The sequence below is a fragment of the Nyctibius grandis genome, chromosome 1 (assembly GCF_013368605.1).
Source record: "Nyctibius grandis isolate bNycGra1 chromosome 1, bNycGra1.pri, whole genome shotgun sequence".
In the NCBI taxonomy this organism is placed as follows: domain Eukaryota; kingdom Metazoa; phylum Chordata; class Aves; order Nyctibiiformes; family Nyctibiidae; genus Nyctibius; species Nyctibius grandis.
Genome location: NC_090658.1, coordinates 12,158,351 through 12,180,438, shown reverse-complemented (window position 1 = coordinate 12,180,438; position 22,088 = coordinate 12,158,351). Strand labels below are relative to the sequence as shown.

Sequence of the window (22,088 nt, the reverse complement as noted above, 5' to 3'; positions counted from 1 at the left end):
TTACATCGTTGTATTTTTTAATAATCTTATGAGAAAATATTGGTTTATAATGATTGTAATGCTTCACAATACTATAGGCACAGTATCCTGGCTGTTCAAGGAAAACAAACTTGGAAAACAGACTGCTAAGGGAACTTTCTAATAAAAAAAGTACTCTACAGTCTAGGCTGCAAGTTCTGAAGAGATATCAAGAAGCTGGAGACAAGGTATTTTGTTCTATCTGTTGCATAACACAAGGATTGTATATTTATAAAACCACTAAATTCCAAACAGATACAAAAGAAATCCTCCTCATGCATTGCAAGATTGTAGTCCTTCTCTGATGCTGTCAGGGAAGCATCTATCTAGAAATACAATGACAGAAAATACATTTATACTTATGATGAGCATATACAGACATAACAATAGGTGCCACAATGTATATAAATTCTTGTACTTCAGGGCTTACATCACAATCTAGACTTCTGTCTTCCTAGAAGATTACTTTAAATCTAACCACTGAAATTTGTGAACTGCAGCTTCCCCAATTCATCTGCGAGGAGAGATCATGAATCAGCTTCTATACACAAAAAACACAACAGCATATGGGAGGCAGGGACATCACAACTGAATTTGCTTAAGCTTAACTCAAGATAACTTGATTGTAGGTGCTAACGATACTTACTGCCCCCCAAAACATTAATCCAAGAAGTTTAGTGCATAAGTGGTCTCACGTTACAAGTGGAAGTTGCGCACAGCAGTACTCAGAACAATGAGCTTCAACTAGTGAACTAGTGCTGCTTCAGAAAAACCTCTTCAAAACCCACTATGCAATTTCTTCAGACAGCCTGATCTGCAGCGTGACCTAGCTATGTGCTCTGTAGGAAAATGCTACATAAGCAAGCAATGTTCATGAGAACTTGAAGTGCACTGACACCAGTCACTCCAGCTTCTGTTCTAGTGCCCCACCATTTTCTTCAACATGTTTCTGAGAATGGTGTACCTACCAAAAGGCAATCCTGAAACAGGCTCTTTTATGATAAAGAATAAAAATGAACAGGGTTTCTCCTCTGACAAATGCAGGCAGGCAAGTCTGCTGGCACTTTGTCATAAAACAATCCTGGAAGCTGGCTCAACAGCACTGAGCTGCCTGAGAGCTCTTTCTGACTTTTTGCAATTCCTCCAAATAATAAAAAACTCAGCCCAAAGCAGCAGTACACTGGGAAAAAAATGCTCTCATCCAGAAACTTTAATTTTTAGAAAGCATCAGGAAATCATCTGGAACAGCAAATGGGGACAACTGCAGGGAACACTATACACTGCTGGAAAATGCTAGCAGACTAAAAGGCACTTCACACTTGAAACTCCATGTGCTATGTTCCTGGACATACATACACAGCTTTAATGCACTGGAATTTCAAAAGTCATTTTGTTTTCATATAAACTCAGACAATCTTCAGCACAGTCCAGTAAAAATATGCATACATTTATATAACTGTTTATTTAGATTTACATTACAGCAGGAGTGTTATTTGCATTGAGTGGAACAGAACTTAATATACTACTGAAGCAATGGTAAAAACTTTTTCTCCACTCACAGTTTAACTATGCTTTCTCAATTTAATTTTAAAAAGTTACATTAAATCACAATCTTACATAAACATGTCAAATATCAAACCTCAGATATCAGATAATGAGTTACAAAAAGCCTCCAACATTCTCTTGGAAGTATATTTTAAAAGAGATAGAAGATAAAAAGCCCTCATCTTTTATTTCACATGAAGTTTTAAATCACATAATGTAAAATATGGTCAGCCCATACTGTACAAGTAATGCATTAAAACAGAGGAAAATAAGAAGCATTTCAACTCCTAGTACAAGCTTCCCAGTTCTTTCACAGCTTGACTATGTGACTTAAAATTTTCCATATATCTTTGAGATCTATTTAAGTACATCAAACTTCATCTGAGCCCAAAAAAAGTGAAACCGTTTGGACTAAAGAAACATGCGAATTTAAGGAATTGCTACTTTCATTACTCAATGTAGATGCTCTTATTTGCAGAGGGGGGGAATGAAATGAAATCTGTTTCCAGAATAAATTACACTACTCTGAAGTGCCATTTTTCAAATCACGATGGACACAGAAGAAAAGTCAGGAAGAGCTATTTAAAAATATATACCACACAGAAGTCTGTCAGTTGACATTTCACCAATTCAACAGTTCAAAGTTTTCTGTAACAGGTTTCTTATGTGGCCAATTTGCCACTAGCGTTCCCATGAATGGGTATAGCCCATCAGGAGACTGTATTTCAGAGTAGGTCTGCTCAAGTGCTACTGCAGCCTGCTATGTATTTCAACTGCTGTCTGCTCAGCAGGAACGAGTGTATGTTTGCTCTCAGTTTCTGCAGATGGGAAGGGATTCATGTATGTGAGCAATTCTCTTTGAGTTTACACAATCAACATTTCCTCCATGAAGGAACACATACAATAACAAAGCCTTGTTTTCAAATAAGTTCCTTGATGTTCTCCTAAAACCACTTCCAAAACATTCAGACTTTTTGTAGGCTACTAGCTGCCATATATGTGTTTTATATGCCCAGATTCCATTACTAGGGAAATGGCTACTTTGTTTACAGAAGGCCTTGTCTTCTCTAAGTATGGAAAACCCATTTGCTCTGCATTCTTCAAAAATATGGGTGTTTTTTTTTTTTGCATATGTTGATGTCTCTTCCACAGCAGATTCATTACCTTTCTGCAACAAACGTACAAGTTCACACAGATCCTTCCAGAGCCTTCATGCTCTGAAATTGTCTTCTTTCTTACTGTCACTTTGGTTTGTCTCATCATTATTAGCAACGTGCAGAATACATTAAAAATTTAAAATTCATAATTAAGTTGATAACATTTAGTTAGATCAGCATTTGAAATATCACAAAATATTTACCTATGTGCTTCCACACTTATAACTGAGGTCTTCCATTTTCTTCCCCTAAATTTTCCATCATAGTAAAGACAATTCAATTTGAAAACATCTTCCCTTTCTCTTTTGTAATTCCAAAGTGGATTAAAATCCACTTTCACTGCTTTGACACAACTCAAGTCTGATCTTTGCCAGCCAAGTTTGCAAGGCCATAAGCTCAACTGGATGGCACCTCTATGTTTGGATAGAAACGTATGAATTTCTGAACGCTACGTAAGATGAGTTCACAATTTCAGAGATCATTCTGGGAAGCAACAGAAGTACTCTGTTGATTTTAAGAGGAATCCTGTTGACTAAGGAAAAAGCAGAGGAAAGCAGGGATGACAAGAAGAATCTCATCTGTAGTCTTGGTCTACAGAAACCATGAATGCAGCTTGTTGTTTTGCTTGTTTGTTATTTCCTACATCTTTCCATTGGTTTCCACTGAAGATATCAAAGTATTGACAGAAAACATAGACCTCCACTGCTGTAAGAGCAAACATAGAAAGTATGCTGGTAGTGGGACTAAATCCACAGCTCTATGTCCAGAAATATTTCCACTGAAGAAGCCAAGTATATGAAAGTCTCAACCATAGTGATACCTGTCGCCAAGGATCTCCCTTTTGTACAGGTGACAGGAAAAGAGGCAGGCGAAGCGGACAGGGAAATATACTATTGCTATTAAAAGACTATGCAGCAATACAAGTGTATCAGGGACTATATCATGACTGCCACAGTCACAAAAACTAATGTCATCCTACACAAGTTGAGAAATCTCAGCTACAATAAGCTTCTTGACATTCAATCCTCGATGACTTCTGTCACATCTTTTATTTAGGGTGGGGGGAAAAAGGATCAAAATTTGTCCAAGTTCCTGTAGCACTCATCTATTTTCATGAGAGCTTGGCCTTGGGTGTTCAGCACAAACTGCTGCCATGTAAGCTTAAGAGCTATCTACCATCATTAGCAGCAGTCACTGAAAATCGGGAACAGAGCAGCAGCCCCAGAGAACAGTCTGTCCCAGTACAGCTCTCTTAATTCCCACAGTACCAGGGAGAATTTGCCCTGCAGGTATTCCTAGAAAATGGATCAGAAAACAGGACTCTGGAACCCTACAGTTAAACAGGTAAGTTCAGTCAAAAGTCGTAGTTCAGTTAGTGCTTCACTTGACTCCCCAGTGACGGCACCATCTAGATATGAACAGTCTGGCCCTGTGCCATCCTACTCCCTGCTTCAAGGGATCAAAGTACAGATTTTGTTGGTCTGGCAGCAGATTGATAATAACACAACCCAAGTGTCACTGAGGACTGTAAGTAAAGTGGAAGGTGGAATTTTTTACTTTTACTTTTGATAGATTTTATCCAGCTTTTGCAGAAGATATTTTAGTGGGATAATGGAAAAAATTAAGGTAATTACTTCTCATTAGAAAATTCCCTGGAAAGAGACATCTGCTTCTCAAAAGCCCAGATACATCCTGTGTAAAAAGAAAAAGAGCTATACAACAGAACATACAGCCCCATCACAACTTCATAACAGATGATATGCCATTGACAAATGAAGTAATACATATGCGCATATATGTATCTGATACAAACACATAGGAAATCCATCAATGAGTACCACAGCTAGAAAGAAAAAATTAAATACATTGTGAATAACTTTTTCAATTAAAGAGTTACCTCAGAGAGCCCAATTAGTTAGATTAACAATAACCAGGTTTGTGGAAAAAGTGCACACACACATGTGTGACAAAGCTTTATTTTCCCCTGTCATCTTCCCTTTGGCTGCCAAACACACATCTGTCTTAAAGCAGAAACCCACTAGCATTTAAAAGAAAAAAGCAAGAGAAATGTTGTCAATGAAACCATACAAGCAAGAAAGAAACATGGAACCTCATTTACCTTGCTGTATCACCTCCAACTTCTAACATAAGGCACAACTTCTGTAACTTTACAACACGGCAGTTGTAATATAAGTCTTCATAGCTTAACCACATGAAGAAGTTGCTTAAATTTTTCACCTACTGTCATATTCTAGGAAATCTCTTCTTAGACTTGAGAAGAATTTTTACATCACCCCAGCTTTTTCTCCCAAGAAACACACAAATACCCTTTGCGGTCCTTATCACACACTAGCCACAGTTTGGTCAAGCTACATTTCCTCCAGCAGATAGGCCTTCATCTGTCAGAGACATAAAACTGCACATTATCTCCATTGGATGCAAAAAAAGTCATCCTCGTCTGCAGTTACATATACAAATACATGTAAAACAGTAATACTTCTGCTTTTATTTCAAAACAGTATTGTACATACAAGTTACGGTGTTTGGAAAGAAGCACACCAAAGTGATTTAGGAAAATAAAATCCTTTGCTGACACTAAGTAAATACTTCCTTAAAATAATTCATAGCTAGTCTGAATCTGTGATTTTCTGGTTTTAATATTAATTGAAGGAGACTAAGAATCGACTAAAGCAAGAGAACCTGTTAAATACAGTGCCGGTACAAAATATAAGCAACGCAGACAATGTTTTGAGACAACAATCTATAATTGCAGATATTGTAAAAACTTTGCAGACTGTCGAAGTTAAATTAATTAAAACTCAGTGATTTTCCACCCTGGGCTGGGTTAAACCAGTCACAGATGGGATCGCAAACCAGCTTCATTAAATTTGTTACACTCTGGATCATAAGCCTGGCTGAAACAAGGCTGAGAATCAAAGCAACGTCAAAGCCCAAAACAGTTTGGGATGTGTTGCCCAACACAACATATAGCAAGAATCTTATGGGATCAACCTAAAGAGACTCTAGTTCTAACATTTCATCACCCTGTACCTCCTCCAGCAACATGTAACAAATTTAATACCATCAGGTTGGGAAAAGGGTGGTTTCTTATCTCGGAAGACCTTGTCAAACCAGATTTTTTTTTAAGTTACATTAGCATAGTGAAAGATGAAGACAAAAAAGTTTAACTGAGGAGTATTTCTACTTGAGCTAAACTGCCAGGCAGTAAAAACTGGCAAGTTATTTATCATCTAAGAACAAAGTTTGAAAAAATAAATAAAACACACTAGATGCTGTTGTGAAATGAAAGCATCCTGAGAATTTAAGATCATTATAGGCAGAATTGCAACTAAAAAAATATTTGCAAAGAGACAAGAAGTTTCCATTCATAAGTCATGGGAGTCAAGTCTGCACTTGGTTTACAAAAGAATTAAAAAAAAAAAATTAAAAAAAAAAAATCTATCTAGCTCTCCTCTTTTTCAGAACATATTATTTTATCTAAACAAAGTTTATACGTGCTTTGAGCCATTCCTACTTGGGAAAAAAAGGAATTCTAAAGCAATCTTATTTACCCAAAGAAAGGAAAGTGTATCACACATGCACACAAATTTACAGCATCTGAAACAGTGCCCAATTCAATTTAAAAGTCTTGTAAACTTCTTTCTTCAATAACTCAAGGTCATAAATAACTGTACTATTTGTACCACTTAAGAGTCCACATTTAGAAAAGCCCATTCATATTATCTGCAAATTTGCAGAAAAGTACAGTCTCACATGAAGCTGCTATTTTATATAGTTACTTTCTTATATAAAAATTTGGGGACTTTCAGGCTGGTTGAAGGAAAACACAGCCCTCAGTCATATGCTAATTTTCCAACAAAGTTACAGCAAAGAGCTTCAGTTAAAAATAGAATAAGTATTTGTGTGTTCCTGGTGCCCCGCCAAACTTCATGAGGGCTTTAGTTTCTAAATAGGATAACCATCAGTGGCTAGAAATTTACCTTTTTTGTAGTCTGCATTAGTTAGAAGGTAACTTTGAGATGCATTTTAAACAGGTAACTTCAAAGTATCCAAGATTACACAACACAGCTCAAAGAAAAATGCTAACCCCTTTATCCTCAAATATATATATATATTCAAGAGAAATAAAATGATTTTTCCACATACTACTTTGTCAGCTCTTCATACCAAGAGATCCATTTTCATAGCATTTTAACTTGAATAGTCATAGATACACCTGCAATCACTAAATCAGGTCTCTTACCATACAAAAGAACTCAATACAACCTTGCATCAGTGAAATTGTCAGGATTACACGGCTACATAATTCCAACAATACCCTCCTGTAGCAAATACCCTTCTGTCGGGCCATTTTTAAGTATAACCAAGCTGGAATCTGTTTGAAGATTCAATACAAGAAAGGAAACGTTATTGCCAGCAGAGACTACTTGAGGGAGGGATTCATATGCTGTGTGCACATGTATGTACTAATTGACAGATGAAGTGACTGCAATGAGAGCTAATCTCTCTTCCTGTGCTCCTATTATCCATCACTGCCTATTATGTGTATCACATCTGGCAGACCACAGCGACAGGCGTCTCACTAAAAGGTGAGATGAGCAACACAGTGGAAAGAAAACCTGGAAGGTTACTGTATACAGAACAAAATTCAACCCAACAATATCAGATTTACACAGGGTGCAGGGGGTGTGTATGTGTAGAGCATGAATGAGAAAATACAAGAATTTTACATAAAATATAGGTCAGGAGTTGCAAAAAGACTGATAACCTTCTGGAGGTGGGCTTAGCTCAGACCCCAGTTTGCCCTAAAAAAGGCAAACATGAGCGGCTCTCTACTTCTGTAAGCACACATGCCCTCCTTCCCCTGCTAAAATTACCAATGGTGAGAAGCAACACAGGATGCCTGGGTGTCGGATGACATTAATCCTTCATGCTTTGTCTGTTACATAAGACAATACCATGTTAACATAGAAGTACGCAAAGCCACTAGGTACTGCATTTTGAGACTGGGCGATAAAAGCATGAGCAGACAAACCTTCTATCTGTGCAGGTCTTTATCATACAAAGTGCAGACAAGCTGTATCATACCTCCCTTCCAATGGACTATCATGAAAGGAAATGCTTAATACGTTAAAAGATGTCTGAAAAGTCAGACCAAATCCATAAGCTAGACAAACAGATCAAGTACACGTTCTTCCAAAATTCAAAAAAAGCATGTTATACAAGATAAGCTACACGCCAAAGCCGTACGTGTAGATCTAAATCAGTACAAATGGTGTTAAAACTGTAGACACTTAGACTCAAAGATGACCTAACTACTGGGTTATCCCAAGACAACCAAACAAACATTCAAGAAAAACACACCCAGATTTCTTCAAAAGAGCAGAGGTTTTTTTTACTTCTGATCCAAATTTCCCCAAGTAATTAAGTCTGGAACACTGTATCCCTTATGAGTTTCCATTAAGTCCAAATGAAGACTCTACTTGAAAGTTTTCCTCAAAATGCTCTCTACTCCTTAAAGATTGATCCTCCATCCCTGGAAAGGTAATGGAACAACTTGTCCTTGGTGCTGTCTCTAAGCATATCAAGGATAAGAGGATCATTAGGGACAGTCAGCATGGCTTCACCAAGGGGAAGTCATGCTCAACCAACTTGATAGCCTTTTATGAGGACGTAACCCAGTGGATAGATGATGGTAAAGCTGTGGATGTGGTCTATCTCGATTTCAGTAAAGCATTTGACACAGTCTCCCACAGCATCCTTGCAGCTAAACTGAGGAAGTGTGGTCTGGATGATTGGATAGTGGGGTGGATTGTGAACTGGCTGAAAGAACGAAGCCAGAGAGTGGTGGTCAGTGGGACAGAGTCCAGTTGGAGGCCTGTATCTAGTGGAGTCCCTCAAGGGTCGGTACTGGGACCAGTACTATTCAATATATTCATTAACGACTTGGATGAGGGAATAGAGTGCACTGTCAGCAAGTTCGCTGATAACACAAAACTGGGAGGAGTGGCTGATGTGCCGGAAGGCTGCGCTGCCATTCAGAGAGACCTGGACAGGCTGGAGAGTTGGGCGGGGAGAAACTTAATGAAATATAACAAGGGCAAGTGTAGAGTCCTGCATCTGGGCAGGAACAACCCCAAGTATGAGTGTAAGTTGGGGACAGGCCTGTTGGAGACCAGCGTAAGGGAAAGGGACCTGGGGGTCCTAGTGGACAGCAGGATGACCATGAGCCAGCAGTGTGCTCTTGTGGCCAAGAAGGCCAATGGCATCCTGGGGTGGATTAGAAGGGGTGTGGTTAGTAGGTCAAGAGAGGTTCTCCTCCCTCTCTGCTCTGCCCTGGTGAGGCCGCATCTGGAATATTGTGTCCAGTTCTGGGCCCCTCAGTTCAAGAAGGACAGGGAACTGCTAGAGAGAGTCCAGCGCAGAGCCACAAAGATGATTAAGGGGGTGGAACATCTCCCTTATGAGGAGAGGCTGAGGGAGCTGGGTCTCTTTAGCTTAGAAAAGAGGAGACTGAGGGGTGACCTCATTAATGTTTATAAATATGTAAAGGGCAAGTGTCATGAGGATGGAGCCAGGCTCTTCTCAGTGACATCCATTGACAGGACAAGGGGCGATGGGTGCAAGCTGGAACACAGGAGGTTCCACATAAATATGAGGAAAAACTTCTTTACAGTGAGGGTAACTGAACACTGGAACAGGCTGCCCAGGGAGGTTGTGGATTCTCCTTCTCTGGAGACATTCAAAACCCGCCTGGACATGTTCCTGGGTGATATGATCTAGGTAATCCTGCTCTGGCAGGGGGACTGGACTAGATGATCTTTCGAGGTCCCTTCCAATCCCTAACATTCTGTGATTCTGTGATTATTATTCAATGCTAACCAATAAATGCCCCAGAAAAACATTCTGTAGCTATTTTCTTTACATGTGTATGTTACAGAGTCTTTACTGTTACCCTACTGATATGAGGTCTCATTACAAAAAGCCCAAGAAGCGTATATATCAGCCAAGCCTTCCCTCTGAAGGAAGGATATCACCTTTACAATCACCATGGGATAGGCACCAAGAACACTGAATCTTTTATGAAAATAAAATGAAGTCTGAAGGGAAATCTTGCTGTGATTTTAAATTTACAAAGTGACAGCTTGAGAAAGCCTTGGACACTTTCTGTAATACAGCCATTTGCCATTCTCTCTTATCACTGCTGAAACAACCATTTCAAGAATACGAGTACCCAGATCTCTACTGCTTTCTAAATTAAGAGTAACTTGATTATTCAACACAAATCATTACCTGCTGTACGACTTCCATGAAGTTACAAGCTGATATTCAGTTATAGCACGCACCAGAGCATATAACCTGCTTTTCTTTCATCATAGCAGTTTTATTATTCACATTCTAGCAACACGTTTTACACCTAACTGAGCACACAAAGCTCCAACGCTGAGAATTATGAAAAAATATCAGATTGACACAACATTCTTACTTTTAGCAGTTCAAAATAATGAAGACAGTGGTAAACAGGGGCAAGGAGCAGCCGGGGTAGAACATACTGAACTGCGTCTTTAAAGCCTTCACCTATTGACTAGAAACAAAATAAGTTTCAGTCTTAAAACAGTAAATGTATTGACGCAACAATATAATGTAATTAAAATAGTAATATCAATAATATAGATTATTTAAAATAAAGTTACCTGTAAATAAAATGCTGCTCCTGGCTTTGATAATTGACTTAGAAAATGATCATGAAAACCAGGTCGCAAAATATCTTGTGCATATGATTCATATGGATCAAATGCTAGTTCCTAAGAAGAAATGCAGAACAATTTTACAAAACTGATGTAATATCTCAACTTAATATTTCTTAAAGAAAATACATATGCTACACAGGAGAAACTTTTCTGCATACTTTTTCCAAAACACCTATAAAGAAGAATCAATACTTTTACGTGCACAGACTCATTGAGTAATTCAGTGTGGAAGAGATCTCTGGAGGCCAACTGGTTCAATTTCCTGTTCAAAGCAGGGCGCACTTCAGGGCCAAAGCCAGATCCAGCATCAAAGCCAGCTGAGGTTGTTCAGGACCTCATCCAGTTAAGTTCCAAGTGCCTCCAAGAAGGGAGGCACCAAAACCACTCCGGGCAGCCTAATGCAATGTTCAGTTGTTCTCATTGAGACTTTTTTCACCCAGCATCTAATCAGGATTACCCTTTTTACCGTTCACATGCTCTCTCATCTCACCTCACAGTTCTCTACTGTGAACCCCCAATAAAAGCCTGCCTCAGTCTTTTCTACACCTTCCCTTCAGGTAAGTGAAGACAGCAATAAGATCTCCTTCCTCAGACTTCTCTTTTTAAGACTGAATAAACCCAGCACTCTCAACCCTCTTTGTACACCATGGGCCTGAACTCCTTAATCATCATGGCAACCCTCATGTATAAGCGTATCTTTGGAAGACCAAAACTGGACACAGTATGCCAGATGGGGTCTCAAGTGCTACACAGAAATGATCCCTCAACCTGCCGGCTACACTTTTCCTAATATAACCCAGCAGGCAGTTAGCCTTCACTGCCCAGTTCCTGAAGATCTCCAAGCTCTGTCGAGCAGTACTGCTCCTCAGCCAGGCAGCTGGACCATTGCATGAGGTTGGTTAGTCCCAGGTGCAGAACTTTATGGTTGCCTTTACTCAACTACATGAGGTTCCTGTAGGTCCATTTCTCCAGCTTGTCAGGTCCCCCAAGAAGTAGCCTTTTCCTCCTGTGTGTGTCCCCACAATCTGGCATCACCTATCAACTTGATGGGGCAGACCTTCCCCCACAACTCTAATACAGACATTAAACAGTATCAGTATCAAACCCTGAGGAATGTCACTAAACATTGGCCACCAGATGGACTTTGTATTGCTGATGTCAGTCCTTCAAGCCTGCCACTCCAGCTGATTTCCCACTCACTCTATAATTCAACTAGCTAGTCACGTCTCACCAAGCTGACTATAAGGATGCTATGAGAGACTGCACTGAAGGCCTTGCTTAACTTCAGATAAGGGATATTAACTGCTCTTCCCTTTGTCCATAGAGCCAGTCATCTCCTCTTACAAAGCAGTCAAGTTGGTCAGGTACAGTTTGTCCTTCGGAAGTCTGTGCTGGCTGTTGCCAATCACCTTCTAGTCCTTTACATTGCTGGATGTGAATTCCAGAAAGATGTACTAATCTCAGGGACTGAGGAGCAGCTGAGCAACTTCTAGTTTCCAGGCTCCTCCTCATGAGTCTTGAGATTGGGCATAACACTTTATCTCCAGTCACTGGAGACCTCCACAACTCACCACTAAATTTCAAGAATTCTAGACAGTGGCCTTGCAATGACATTAGCCAGCTGCCTCAGGATCCTGTCCTGCCCCATAGACTTGCATATAACTACCTTAGATCAACAGTCTCTAACTTGATCTTTGACTTTCACCTCTCTCCCTCAATCTTTGGTAGCAGGCCTAACTGGGAAACCTAGCAGCACATCTTGCCAGTAAAGACCAAGCAAAGGAGGCTGAGTACCTCAATCCATTCCATGTCCTCCAGAACAGGGTCTCCCACCCCATAAGCAAGATACCCGTGTTTTCTACCATCTTCTTTTCCATGCTATTTTACCTACACAAGTCCTTCTTGCTTTGCTTCATATTCCTCACCAAGTTTAATTCCAGCTCTGCTGCAGCCCTCTTAATAACACTTCCACCTGCCCAGACAATGCTTCTACATACTTCCTGGGAAGCCTGTGTTTCTTTCTGAATCATAGAATCATTTAGGTTGGAAAAGACCCTTAAGAGTCCAACCACAGACATAACACAAGAAGTCCACCACTAAACAATGTCCCTAAGCACCATGTCTATATGTCTTTTAAATACCTCCAGGGATGGTGACTCAACCACTTCCCTGGGCAGCCTATTCCAGTGCTTGATAACTCTTTCAGTGAAGAAATTTTTCCTAGATTCGAATCTAAACCTCCCCTGGTGCAACTTGAGGCCATTTCCTCTTGTCCTATTGTTTGTTACTTGGGAGGAGACACCGACACCCACTTCATTACAACCTCCTTTCAGCCTCCCTCAGCCTCCTTTACTCCAGACTAAACAACCCTAGTTCCCTCAGCCACTCCTCATAAGACTTGTTCTCTAGACCCTTCACCAGCTTTGTTGCTCTTTTTTGGACATGCTCAAGCACTTCAATGTCTTTCTTGTAGTGAGGGGCCTGAGGGTGGTTAAACAGGAAACTCCAAACTGCGCTTTTCCTTGCCTCCTGCTACACCTACCCTTTTTCTTAGGGACTGGGAATGCATATTCCTTGTGCTTTGAACACACCGCCTTTGAAAGCAAACCAGCTCTCCTGAGCGCTTTCCACCCTCAAGCCAGCCACCAATGTGACCCTGCCTCCCAATTCCCTGAATGAGCTAAGTCTACTCTCTCAAAGCCCATGGTCTTCAGTCTGCTTATCTCCTGCACTTTTCTGAGGACCTTAAACTCCACCATCTCTATCACCTGTGACCAATGGTGTCTAATGGTATGATGTTCTTGACAGTTCTTCCTTGTTCATGACAAAGATCAAGTGCAGCACGTTTCTTAGTTGGCCCATCAGCATGTGCCACAAAAAACTGTCCCCAGTGCCCTCCAGAAATCTTCTGGATTACTTAAACCACAATAAGTTGTCCACCCAGCAGATGTCAGGAAGGTTGTCCTCCCAAGAGAACCAGGGCCCATGATAAGGAGACCTACTTGTTTAGAGAAGGTTTTGGCCACTTGTTGATTGGGCAGTCTTTGCAGGAGAACTTTGACCACAATACATCTTTCGGTGGCCTCCTCCTCTGATCCTGATCCTTAAGCATTCAACCAGCTCATCGTTCATTCTGTAACAGAGCTCCATGTATTTGGGCTGATCTTTTGTTAAGCCTCGTGGCCCCATCGTCCCCACCTGTCCTTCTTGTGTGCCTGGAGGGCCACCACGCAACCCTTCCTGCCATGTCGCTAATTCCAGTCACGTGACAGCTCTGCAACTGTGCACAGACTGACAGATCCTCCTACCTGTACACGAGCACATGCAACCCGGGGAAACAGACTTCAGGTGAGTCTTTGGTCATCCCACCTTCTCACGAAGAAGGTGCAAGAGCCTTTGTTGTCATGCTTTCCGTTACGCACCTCCCCTTCTCCTCTCAATTCTTCAGTCTGCAAGCTTTGGTCTCCATCCACGAACGAGTCTAGTTCAAAACCCTTCCTCACCAGCTTAGCAAGCCTGTCAGCAAAGAAGCCTTTGTCTTTCCACAGCAATCCTGATCTAAAGGTGATTTACAGGATACCTCCATTTCTGTCGAAGTCTAGTCACAGTGTTTGGTTTTTTTTTTCCCCTCTGTGCTCTTTTTAAATGGCCCTATAAAAACTGAGGTTTAGAGACTAAAAAGGTAAAAGCACTCTCAAAAATGGGCAGTCTATTCATCATGGTGGGGCTGGAAGAAGAGACCTCAACCTAAACAAAGGCAGCTAGAACAGAGATGCACTTAGATGCTAAGCGCAAGTCATTAAAATACATATGAATAGCAAGACAACCCTCTAGTTTTCTTACCTCTGCCATGTCTTCAAAACAGCTGCCTACTAGTGGATGAGGACTCCCTTCATCTGTCATTTCAACAGTGTCTTCTATATGACCCAATAACTTCACACTAAGTTCATGAATATCCGATATACGACTAAATATATTTTCCACATCCTGCAAAAAGCAACAGAACCAGACAAAAACCAACAGGGAATTGAACACAATTTCTAAGAGGAAGAATGTTATGTGCAAAGCTACTCTGTTATATGAAAGTCAAGCAGTTCCTTAAACAGAACAAGATTTTATAATACATTTTATTATATACTTTCCGTATAATTTATATAAGATCATAGAAGTTATTTTTAAAATAATGACTATCTATATACATATAAATATATAAAAATTTACAATGATTCGAACATGGCAAAGAACAACAGTGGTAAATCTTAAATTACAGGCCTGCAAGTGAATATAGTAAATTGGGTCGTTTCTTCCACAGTTTTATAAAACCAGTGCTTCCCCACAAGTGCTCCTTTACTATTTCCATTTCAGAACTCGAGACAAGTGGTTCCTCTACTATTGATATGTTAAATTGGACAACAGTTAAGTTCTAGAAGTGTTCATCTAGATTTATAGATATTACAGTAGGGGTTTTTTTGTTTGTGGTTTGTACAATACTTACATGAGATGAAAATAGTTTGGAGTTGGAGGCATATGGCTCTCTAAAAACTCTGATAATAAGATTTAGTTCCCTTATATATTGTCGAACCTCTGCCATAAATGACTTCACTAGGTCATAATAGGTTTGCTCCCCTGAGGTGGAGGGTTCCTCATCAGATAAAGTCAGTGCACTTAAATCCTCTACATCTTGATGGAACATATCCATTAATACCTAGGTAGCACAGAGGGGGAAATCCACAAAGTGAGAATAACTTCTTTTCAAGATCCACCAGTAAGTTACCAGTAAAGGAAATTTATTATTCTCATGAAATCAGACTAATCAGCAGTAAGATTTATATCTTATCATTCTGCATTGGTTGAGCATTATAAGAGCAACAGTCATTGCTATGAATTTGCAAGTCATTATTTGCAGTGGCAATTTCTGAAGAATTCCCAGTCATTTAGACCAACCCAGGCATCTTTCCAAGAATGGAGTCCTAAAATCAATTACAATTTTAAGAGGTCTACGAAGTATACAAACGCATTTAGCTGTGTTCTCTTACTCTGAATTAGCTGTACATAATCTAAGTTTCTGAAGACACTAAAATATCTGAAGTCAAGAAGTGTGTGGATTTTGGCTTTTCAGCTTTAGCTTTAACAGGAAGTCACACATGATCGTGCTCAGAACCCTGTAATCTATCTGCGATGAATAGTGGCCTGGCCACACACTGTACACAGCCTGGTTTCTGTCCTTAATAACTCCCGAGTTCTCTTGTTAAAACAGACCCTCAAGGAAGGGCACCAGCTTCAGAAAAGGTGGCAGTCACACTGCAGAACTACATAGACAAAAGGACCTCCAGAAACTATGACTACCAGAGGTCTGAATTCACACCCAAGCACGGCTTACCAAACACTCGCAATTAATTCAAACTTTTCTTGCAATGTGGATCACTGAACACTTCTTCCAAACATATCTGAGCCAGGAGTCATTACAATGACTTAACAAGTGGCAAACAGAAATCACACTCTGGGTTGTTTCCATGACACTCACAGAACATCTTAAAGGTAAACTAAGTCGACTGCAAATGAGTGAAAGGTACCCTAATTTGAAGTATCTTTAGCAGAAAGAAAACCTAAAGAGGGTCCACAAACAATCTACAATGCTGTAGCAAATCTTAACAAGCCAGCATAAGATGTAGTTCAACATACAAGATGACTTCGTCCGGGGATATACAGATGGGACATTATTTATAAACAAATCTGCCCAGAGCTACACGCCTTCCAGGACATCATGAAATGTATCAAACAATACATGTGAACTTCAAAATAAATGAGAACTAAGTGCTGCTTGCCAGCCTCCCTTCTGAACACATGGAGGTGAAGCCATGGCAACCTATGCCTGTTACTGCAGAGACTGACATGACTGCTGTCAATCACTAAGAGACTGAGGAAAAGACTGCAGGATCAAAGCTGTAAATGCTCCTTTGAGAACCACAGGAGGGAAGGCTAACATATTAAACATGAACTAGAGTTTTTGAAATGGCAGGAAATGGAATGAAAAAAGTGTTTTTCATAATAATTATAAAACTGGAGATCAAGACTTAAACTTCTGAATGAGCCACAACAAACATGGCATTTACCCTGGTATTTACAGCAGAAGTCTTCTTTCTTTAAAGCACGTTACAGGTGCTTCTCCAGAAGACATGTCAGTTAACCAAGCTGTTGACTATTGATATTAGACAAATGAACTATTCTGCAAGAGAACACTTGAGGATCTCTAAATTCAAGAGATGGTCTGGTAGGTTCACCAGACTTAAATATTGGAAGAAACACACCTACCTAGAGCAGTCATTCTTCACCCAGGTCTTGTCCTAGCATTCCTCAAAAATATACAGGTCTAGTGAGGAGGGAAATGGGCACACAGCAGGTTCTTTCTCCTAGTGAGTCAAAGGTCCCTGCTACACACCCTGGTCTTAACCTTCTCTGAAAGCAGAACAATGGACATTTTGCATTAAGACTGACTTCTTCTGAAGCTCTAACAACAGAAGGTAATTCATCTTTCAAAGCCAGTGAATCTACATAGAACTCAGGTTACAAGAAGAATACTAACTAATTCTGGGGAATGGGACATTATAGGGTCACTACTGTAGGAAATTACATGGAATAACACAAGTATTCAAGGAGGTCCCAACATCTGTAACTTCACTTCATGGACGCAGTTCTAGCTTCCAGGCTATATTCATGAAGCACATATCTCACTCCTATGAAATCCACAGAAACAAAGTAACTATACCCCAGATACTGAATTTAGAACATCAGAAGCATGAGCAGATAGTAGAAGAAAAACAGCTTGCATTTTAATGGAGTTTGTTTTTCGCAGACAAGGCAAAATTTTCCAGATGGACGGATGGCACAAAAGCAAGTGTGAAAGTGCTTGAGAAAAAAAATGGCACACAGGGCCGACTATTCTCGTTGTTTTGTTTAAAAAAATAAAAACAAGCATAACACATGTTATGGGTATGAACATAATATACAGTGAAGTTTCTTGATGCAACTGGAAAGAAAACAGCTTGGGAGCACCTTTCAATGGCTTGATCTACTGAGGCAATAAACCAACAGGCCTGCTTTAGAGCCTTTCAAAAGTTTCTTCTGTGTACATATCAAAGAGTTCGTCCAATGTAATGTAATGTAAGTTCCTAAATCAACCTCATTACAGCTCTTCTGCTCACCACCTTTCCCAGGACAGAAAGAAGCATGCAGCAACAGCCCTTGTTCCTGTTATTATTCTATGACAAATGTTCAAACATACACCTTCAAACCTGCCCTAATGACCAGGCAGATATGCCCAAAAGCAAGAGTGACCAAGACTACTGTCCCGACTGAGAAGTACTTGACTCTTCAAGACCTCACAAGGTATCTTAAGAGAGAGTAAAGAAAGGTGAAGAAAGTAGGATGGAAAAAAAAAAGCAAGCAGGAATGAGACATAAGCATTCATTGAAACAGAGATGGTCCCAAAGATACTGATTAACATAGACCAAGACAAAATACTGAGAAGAGGTGAAAAATCTGAAAATCCCTTGACTTCGGCAAGATTAGAGATTCTTAAACGCCATCCCTTAAATGATTAACTTCAATCTTTGTTTTTTAAACAATGGAAAACTTGAGATGCTAAATGAGGTGGCCACAGAAGCCAGAGTGCAAAGGCACCTGAAAGACAGACAGGGGACCTTGCTCTATCACTGCTGTAAAGAGAGGTGATTCCTGTCTGAACCTAATGAATCTTATGAAGCTACAAGAAAGGCTACCCGCAGATAAAAATATGGACTGCTAAGGAAGATCAGGCTGAGATTCTAATGCAGGTGGGTTTTTGTTTTAAAATGCCAGACCATCGAAAGACTACTTTTTACATGCAATACAGTCCTATTTATTTTGGGAGGACACACAAGCTTAATTTCAGTCTTTTTTCAAGCTACAAAATTAGGCTCCACAATTACAGCTTAGGAATGTTAAATTTTTAGGTTAGTGCTGCTTCACAATTTTTAAAGCATTCACACATTGCTGAGATTAGGCAAGTGATATCAAAAGGAAGAGAGACTTAACTATTAATAAGCACAAGCATCAGCTCTGCAAGCTCAATTAGCTTTTTGATAGCTTTGCTCTATTACTGGAACCATATTTTACGGCAGTAATTTCTTCTTTCAGAGGTACAACACTCCATGTACTCAATACGGAATAGACATTGTCCTCTCAAAACTTAACTAAAACTTCTGGTTAACGTGAGAAACAAGAGTTAGGCTTACCTTATCAGCACACATTGCCACTTTAATATCTTGTTTTGTAATCTCATAATGTCTTATATTCCGCACATAATTTCCAACCAATTTTAAGATGTCTGCAGAAATGTATTCTAATACTGCCACTATGTAAACAGACACTTGGTGGTCAATTTTGTAGCCTAGAACTTCCTGAAAGGGAAAAAAAAATAAGCACTCCACTGTTACTCAGTCGATGAAATACACACCATAGGCTACAACTAAAACCAGTAAGTTTAAGACCCTACTCAATAAACATTTACCACATACCCACAGTTTATTTTAGTAGTAGAAACACAGTAGTCTGTAGGCCTAGAGAAGAAACAGTGTCACTGTAGATGCTGCTCTGTTAACCTGTAGAAGTGACAACACCCAATGACTGTCCCAAAAACCTCACCAAAACATTTAGGGCTATTTCCAGAAGTTTCTTGAGTGCTTTCTTAGTAATGCAAAATGAAACAAGAACAATCAAAGTCATAGCAAATGAGTTCTTGGCTTTGTCCAATATAGAATCAACAAATTTTTAAGTGAAAAAGAAATATATGCAATTTATAAACTGGAACACTTAAAACTACGTAACAAACAGGTATTCATATTCCTTTTTGTTCACATTTCAGGCAGCATACAGTCATTAAATGAAACAAAGGTGTCAACTTCCAATTGCATTCTAAAAGCAAGATTACATCACTGCTTACCTTTAATAAGGGATGGATTTTTTCTACTGGGAGAGATAATGGATTTCTTCGTTTCCTCTTCTCAATAGCAGACTGGGCATCAGCTATTGCCCACTTATCAATAGGATGGGGAAAACTTTTTTGAACACGATCCTTAAAAAAAAAAACAGGACTAAAGGGTAAATGCACAATCTGAATGAGCTTAGCAGTATTACTGTATTGTCAAATCACTTTCCATCACTCAACAAAGGAATGTTTTCTAATGTTAGTATTTCAACTATAAAAGCTTGTAAAACATGCATAAATTTTATCATAATTTTGGTACATGCTGTTCACTACATTCATACGGCTGTTTCACAATATCATTATAATACAATAATCTAGTGCTCAAAATTTGAGAAATGCCAGAATTAAGTTGCCTTTGCAGGCACAATTTGCTCCTCTTGTGTACATGCCTGGTAATTCAGCGTTTAAATACATGACTACATTTTATCCTAGCACTTTATACCCTGTACAGAGTGGTCACTGAATGAGATGATATGAGTTTTCTGTTTCACCTTTACTGATCAGCACATGGTCCAGATCGTATACATGTAAACTGCTCTGACAATGGCAATGAACACAATAGGAAAAGAGAATGTTCAACAGCACCCGCATATTTTAAAACAGTTTCATAGTCCAGAGTTGGACCATATATGCCCCAGATTATTTACTCCTGCCAGCAGTCAAGATGCCTGAGGACACCTACACTCTCCCATGCATTGAACAACTCTTCTGCTGGAATTCACAAACAGGTCTCCAGAGGTTCAGAAGCTTCATTTTTTTGTAGCCCTGGTGTTCAGAGATGACAGAGATCTAATTTCTCAGATAACTTCACATTTTCTTTTTTCACACCACAGTTGCCACTGATTGTTTCAGTTCTAAGTGCTCACTTATGTAAATATGACCCTCACTTGAGCAAGCATGAAATGAGGAAGATAAAGTTAATGACCACTTACAAAGAGCTGGTACAGGACAAGGTAAACAAACAAAAACTTTCTGACAAAAACCTTGGACAGAACACAATTGTGTAAAGGTGGCACCCAACTTTCCAAAGTACAGGCTTTTCTTTTTCTCCGCTCATCGTAAAACTTCTGTAAAAGGAAAGCAGAGGTCCTACCAAAAAAAGTCTCATTCACTATCTAATACCAATTCACTCCCCTAACATAGTCCAGCCTGCTGATTGAATAATGAAGGTGTCCTGGGGAAAAATAAATGTGTCTGACCATATAATTAAAGACAGCATCATTATGCATAAGCACAAAGGGCGTAAATAGAGGTTGCTTGATCACCTCTAATTCTCACATTTCTCACCCTGACTTCACAGCCATAAGACTCATAATGCAACGCTGTGTGTCAAGTTTTTTGTTAGCATTGTTTGAGACACAGCTTTAAACAATCTTCCACAAACCTCTCATCTCTTGAGCTGCCAGACCAGAATGATGTTGCAAAACAGGCCAGCCATTAAAGGGAATACTAGAACATCATTAGAGGTGTTAGTGTTCAAAAAAGAAGGATGAAATTCATGAATCTTGAGCTCAGAAACAGCTACCTTTCTTTTTTTTTCTTTTTAAAGGGGTTTTGGGGGGGTTGTTTTTTTTTCCATTAGTTCACTTTCTTCAGAATGTGAGGAAGTTGCATTTTGTTTTGTTACCTAACCCAGCACAGGCACAGCCCCCAAACACTGGAAACCAACAGGCACACTGCACGTGGAGCCTGCAGCTTGGCACCAGAGTCTTCAAATTATGGTTAAGCATAAAGGGCTACCAAGATATTAATGGGCTTAGAAGTTTACCTCATTTAGCTTAACTAATTTGTTTCTCAGATGGAGAAACTCTTGTCAAACGCCAAGCTGCTTTTCTGAGCAACAGAGGTTGTAGATCTTTGAAAAGGCAATTGTAAGAGAACAGGTTTCTATACGAGGAAAGAAGTGTTCCTCGACTCATTCTGAGAAAGTGACTGAACTATTTTTGTTCAAATTTCCGGGAGGGCCGAGGATATATCAGTAAATCACCATGCTGAGAAAGCAGCACAGAGCCTCAGACTAAGCAGCTATAGTTTGCATGCAGTATCAGTGGGGAAAAAAGGTCTTTTGAAAGGAACCAGTCAGCTTTGCATACACAAGTTACACTCACCATCTAATACACAGTAATACAGTTCAGAGATAATTTCACTCTGCATTGAACAACTGATAGGAAAACCAGCTACTAGGTAACTCAGCAGCCCTTAAGTGGAAGGTTCTGCTACATAAAGATACATAATTACTGCTTTCCTGTTTACATTGTGAAATGATTAATATATTAACTTTTCATGTAACAGTTACTACAGATTTGTAATTATTCTCTATACCTCTACATCCAGAAAACTTCTTGGTTGGGCTTGACACAACATATTTAACAACTGGAGAATTAACTCCTCCACATAATGTAATGCATCTTCAGTAGAGGAAAGTTTAGGATGGACTTGCACCTGAACCTATAGGAAATAGAAGAATTCAAGCTTTGAGTTTTGCTCTTCCCCAAACCACATGCTTTACCTGAAAAAAAAAAAAAAAGAGATGACAAAAGAATGAGCCAAACAGCTCAGAAAAATTCAACC

The 22,088-nt window shown here is 39.6% G+C and overlaps 1 protein-coding gene across 3 annotated transcripts in view; it reads right to left on the bottom strand.

The window, feature by feature from the left end:
* Positions 1–22,088, bottom strand: part of SOS1 (SOS Ras/Rac guanine nucleotide exchange factor 1) — a 54,810-nt gene that overhangs the window by 23,617 nt on the left and 9,105 nt on the right. For 2 of the 3 annotated variants that reach the window (XM_068397376.1, XM_068397439.1), the window contains exons 2-8: positions 21,840–21,965; positions 19,473–19,604; positions 18,766–18,930; positions 14,988–15,197; positions 14,336–14,479; positions 10,436–10,546; positions 10,228–10,326 (exon numbers count right to left, since the gene is read on the bottom strand). In XM_068397376.1, the coding sequence (XP_068253477.1) occupies positions 10,228–10,326; positions 10,436–10,546; positions 14,336–14,479; positions 14,988–15,197; positions 18,766–18,930; positions 19,473–19,604; positions 21,840–21,965 (987 nt within the window). Of the gene's footprint in view, positions 1–10,227; positions 10,327–10,435; positions 10,547–14,335; positions 14,480–14,987; positions 15,198–18,765; positions 18,931–19,472; positions 19,605–21,625; positions 21,713–21,839; positions 21,966–22,088 lie in introns of those variants that run through there. The other variant, XM_068397528.1, reaches the window with a different exon arrangement.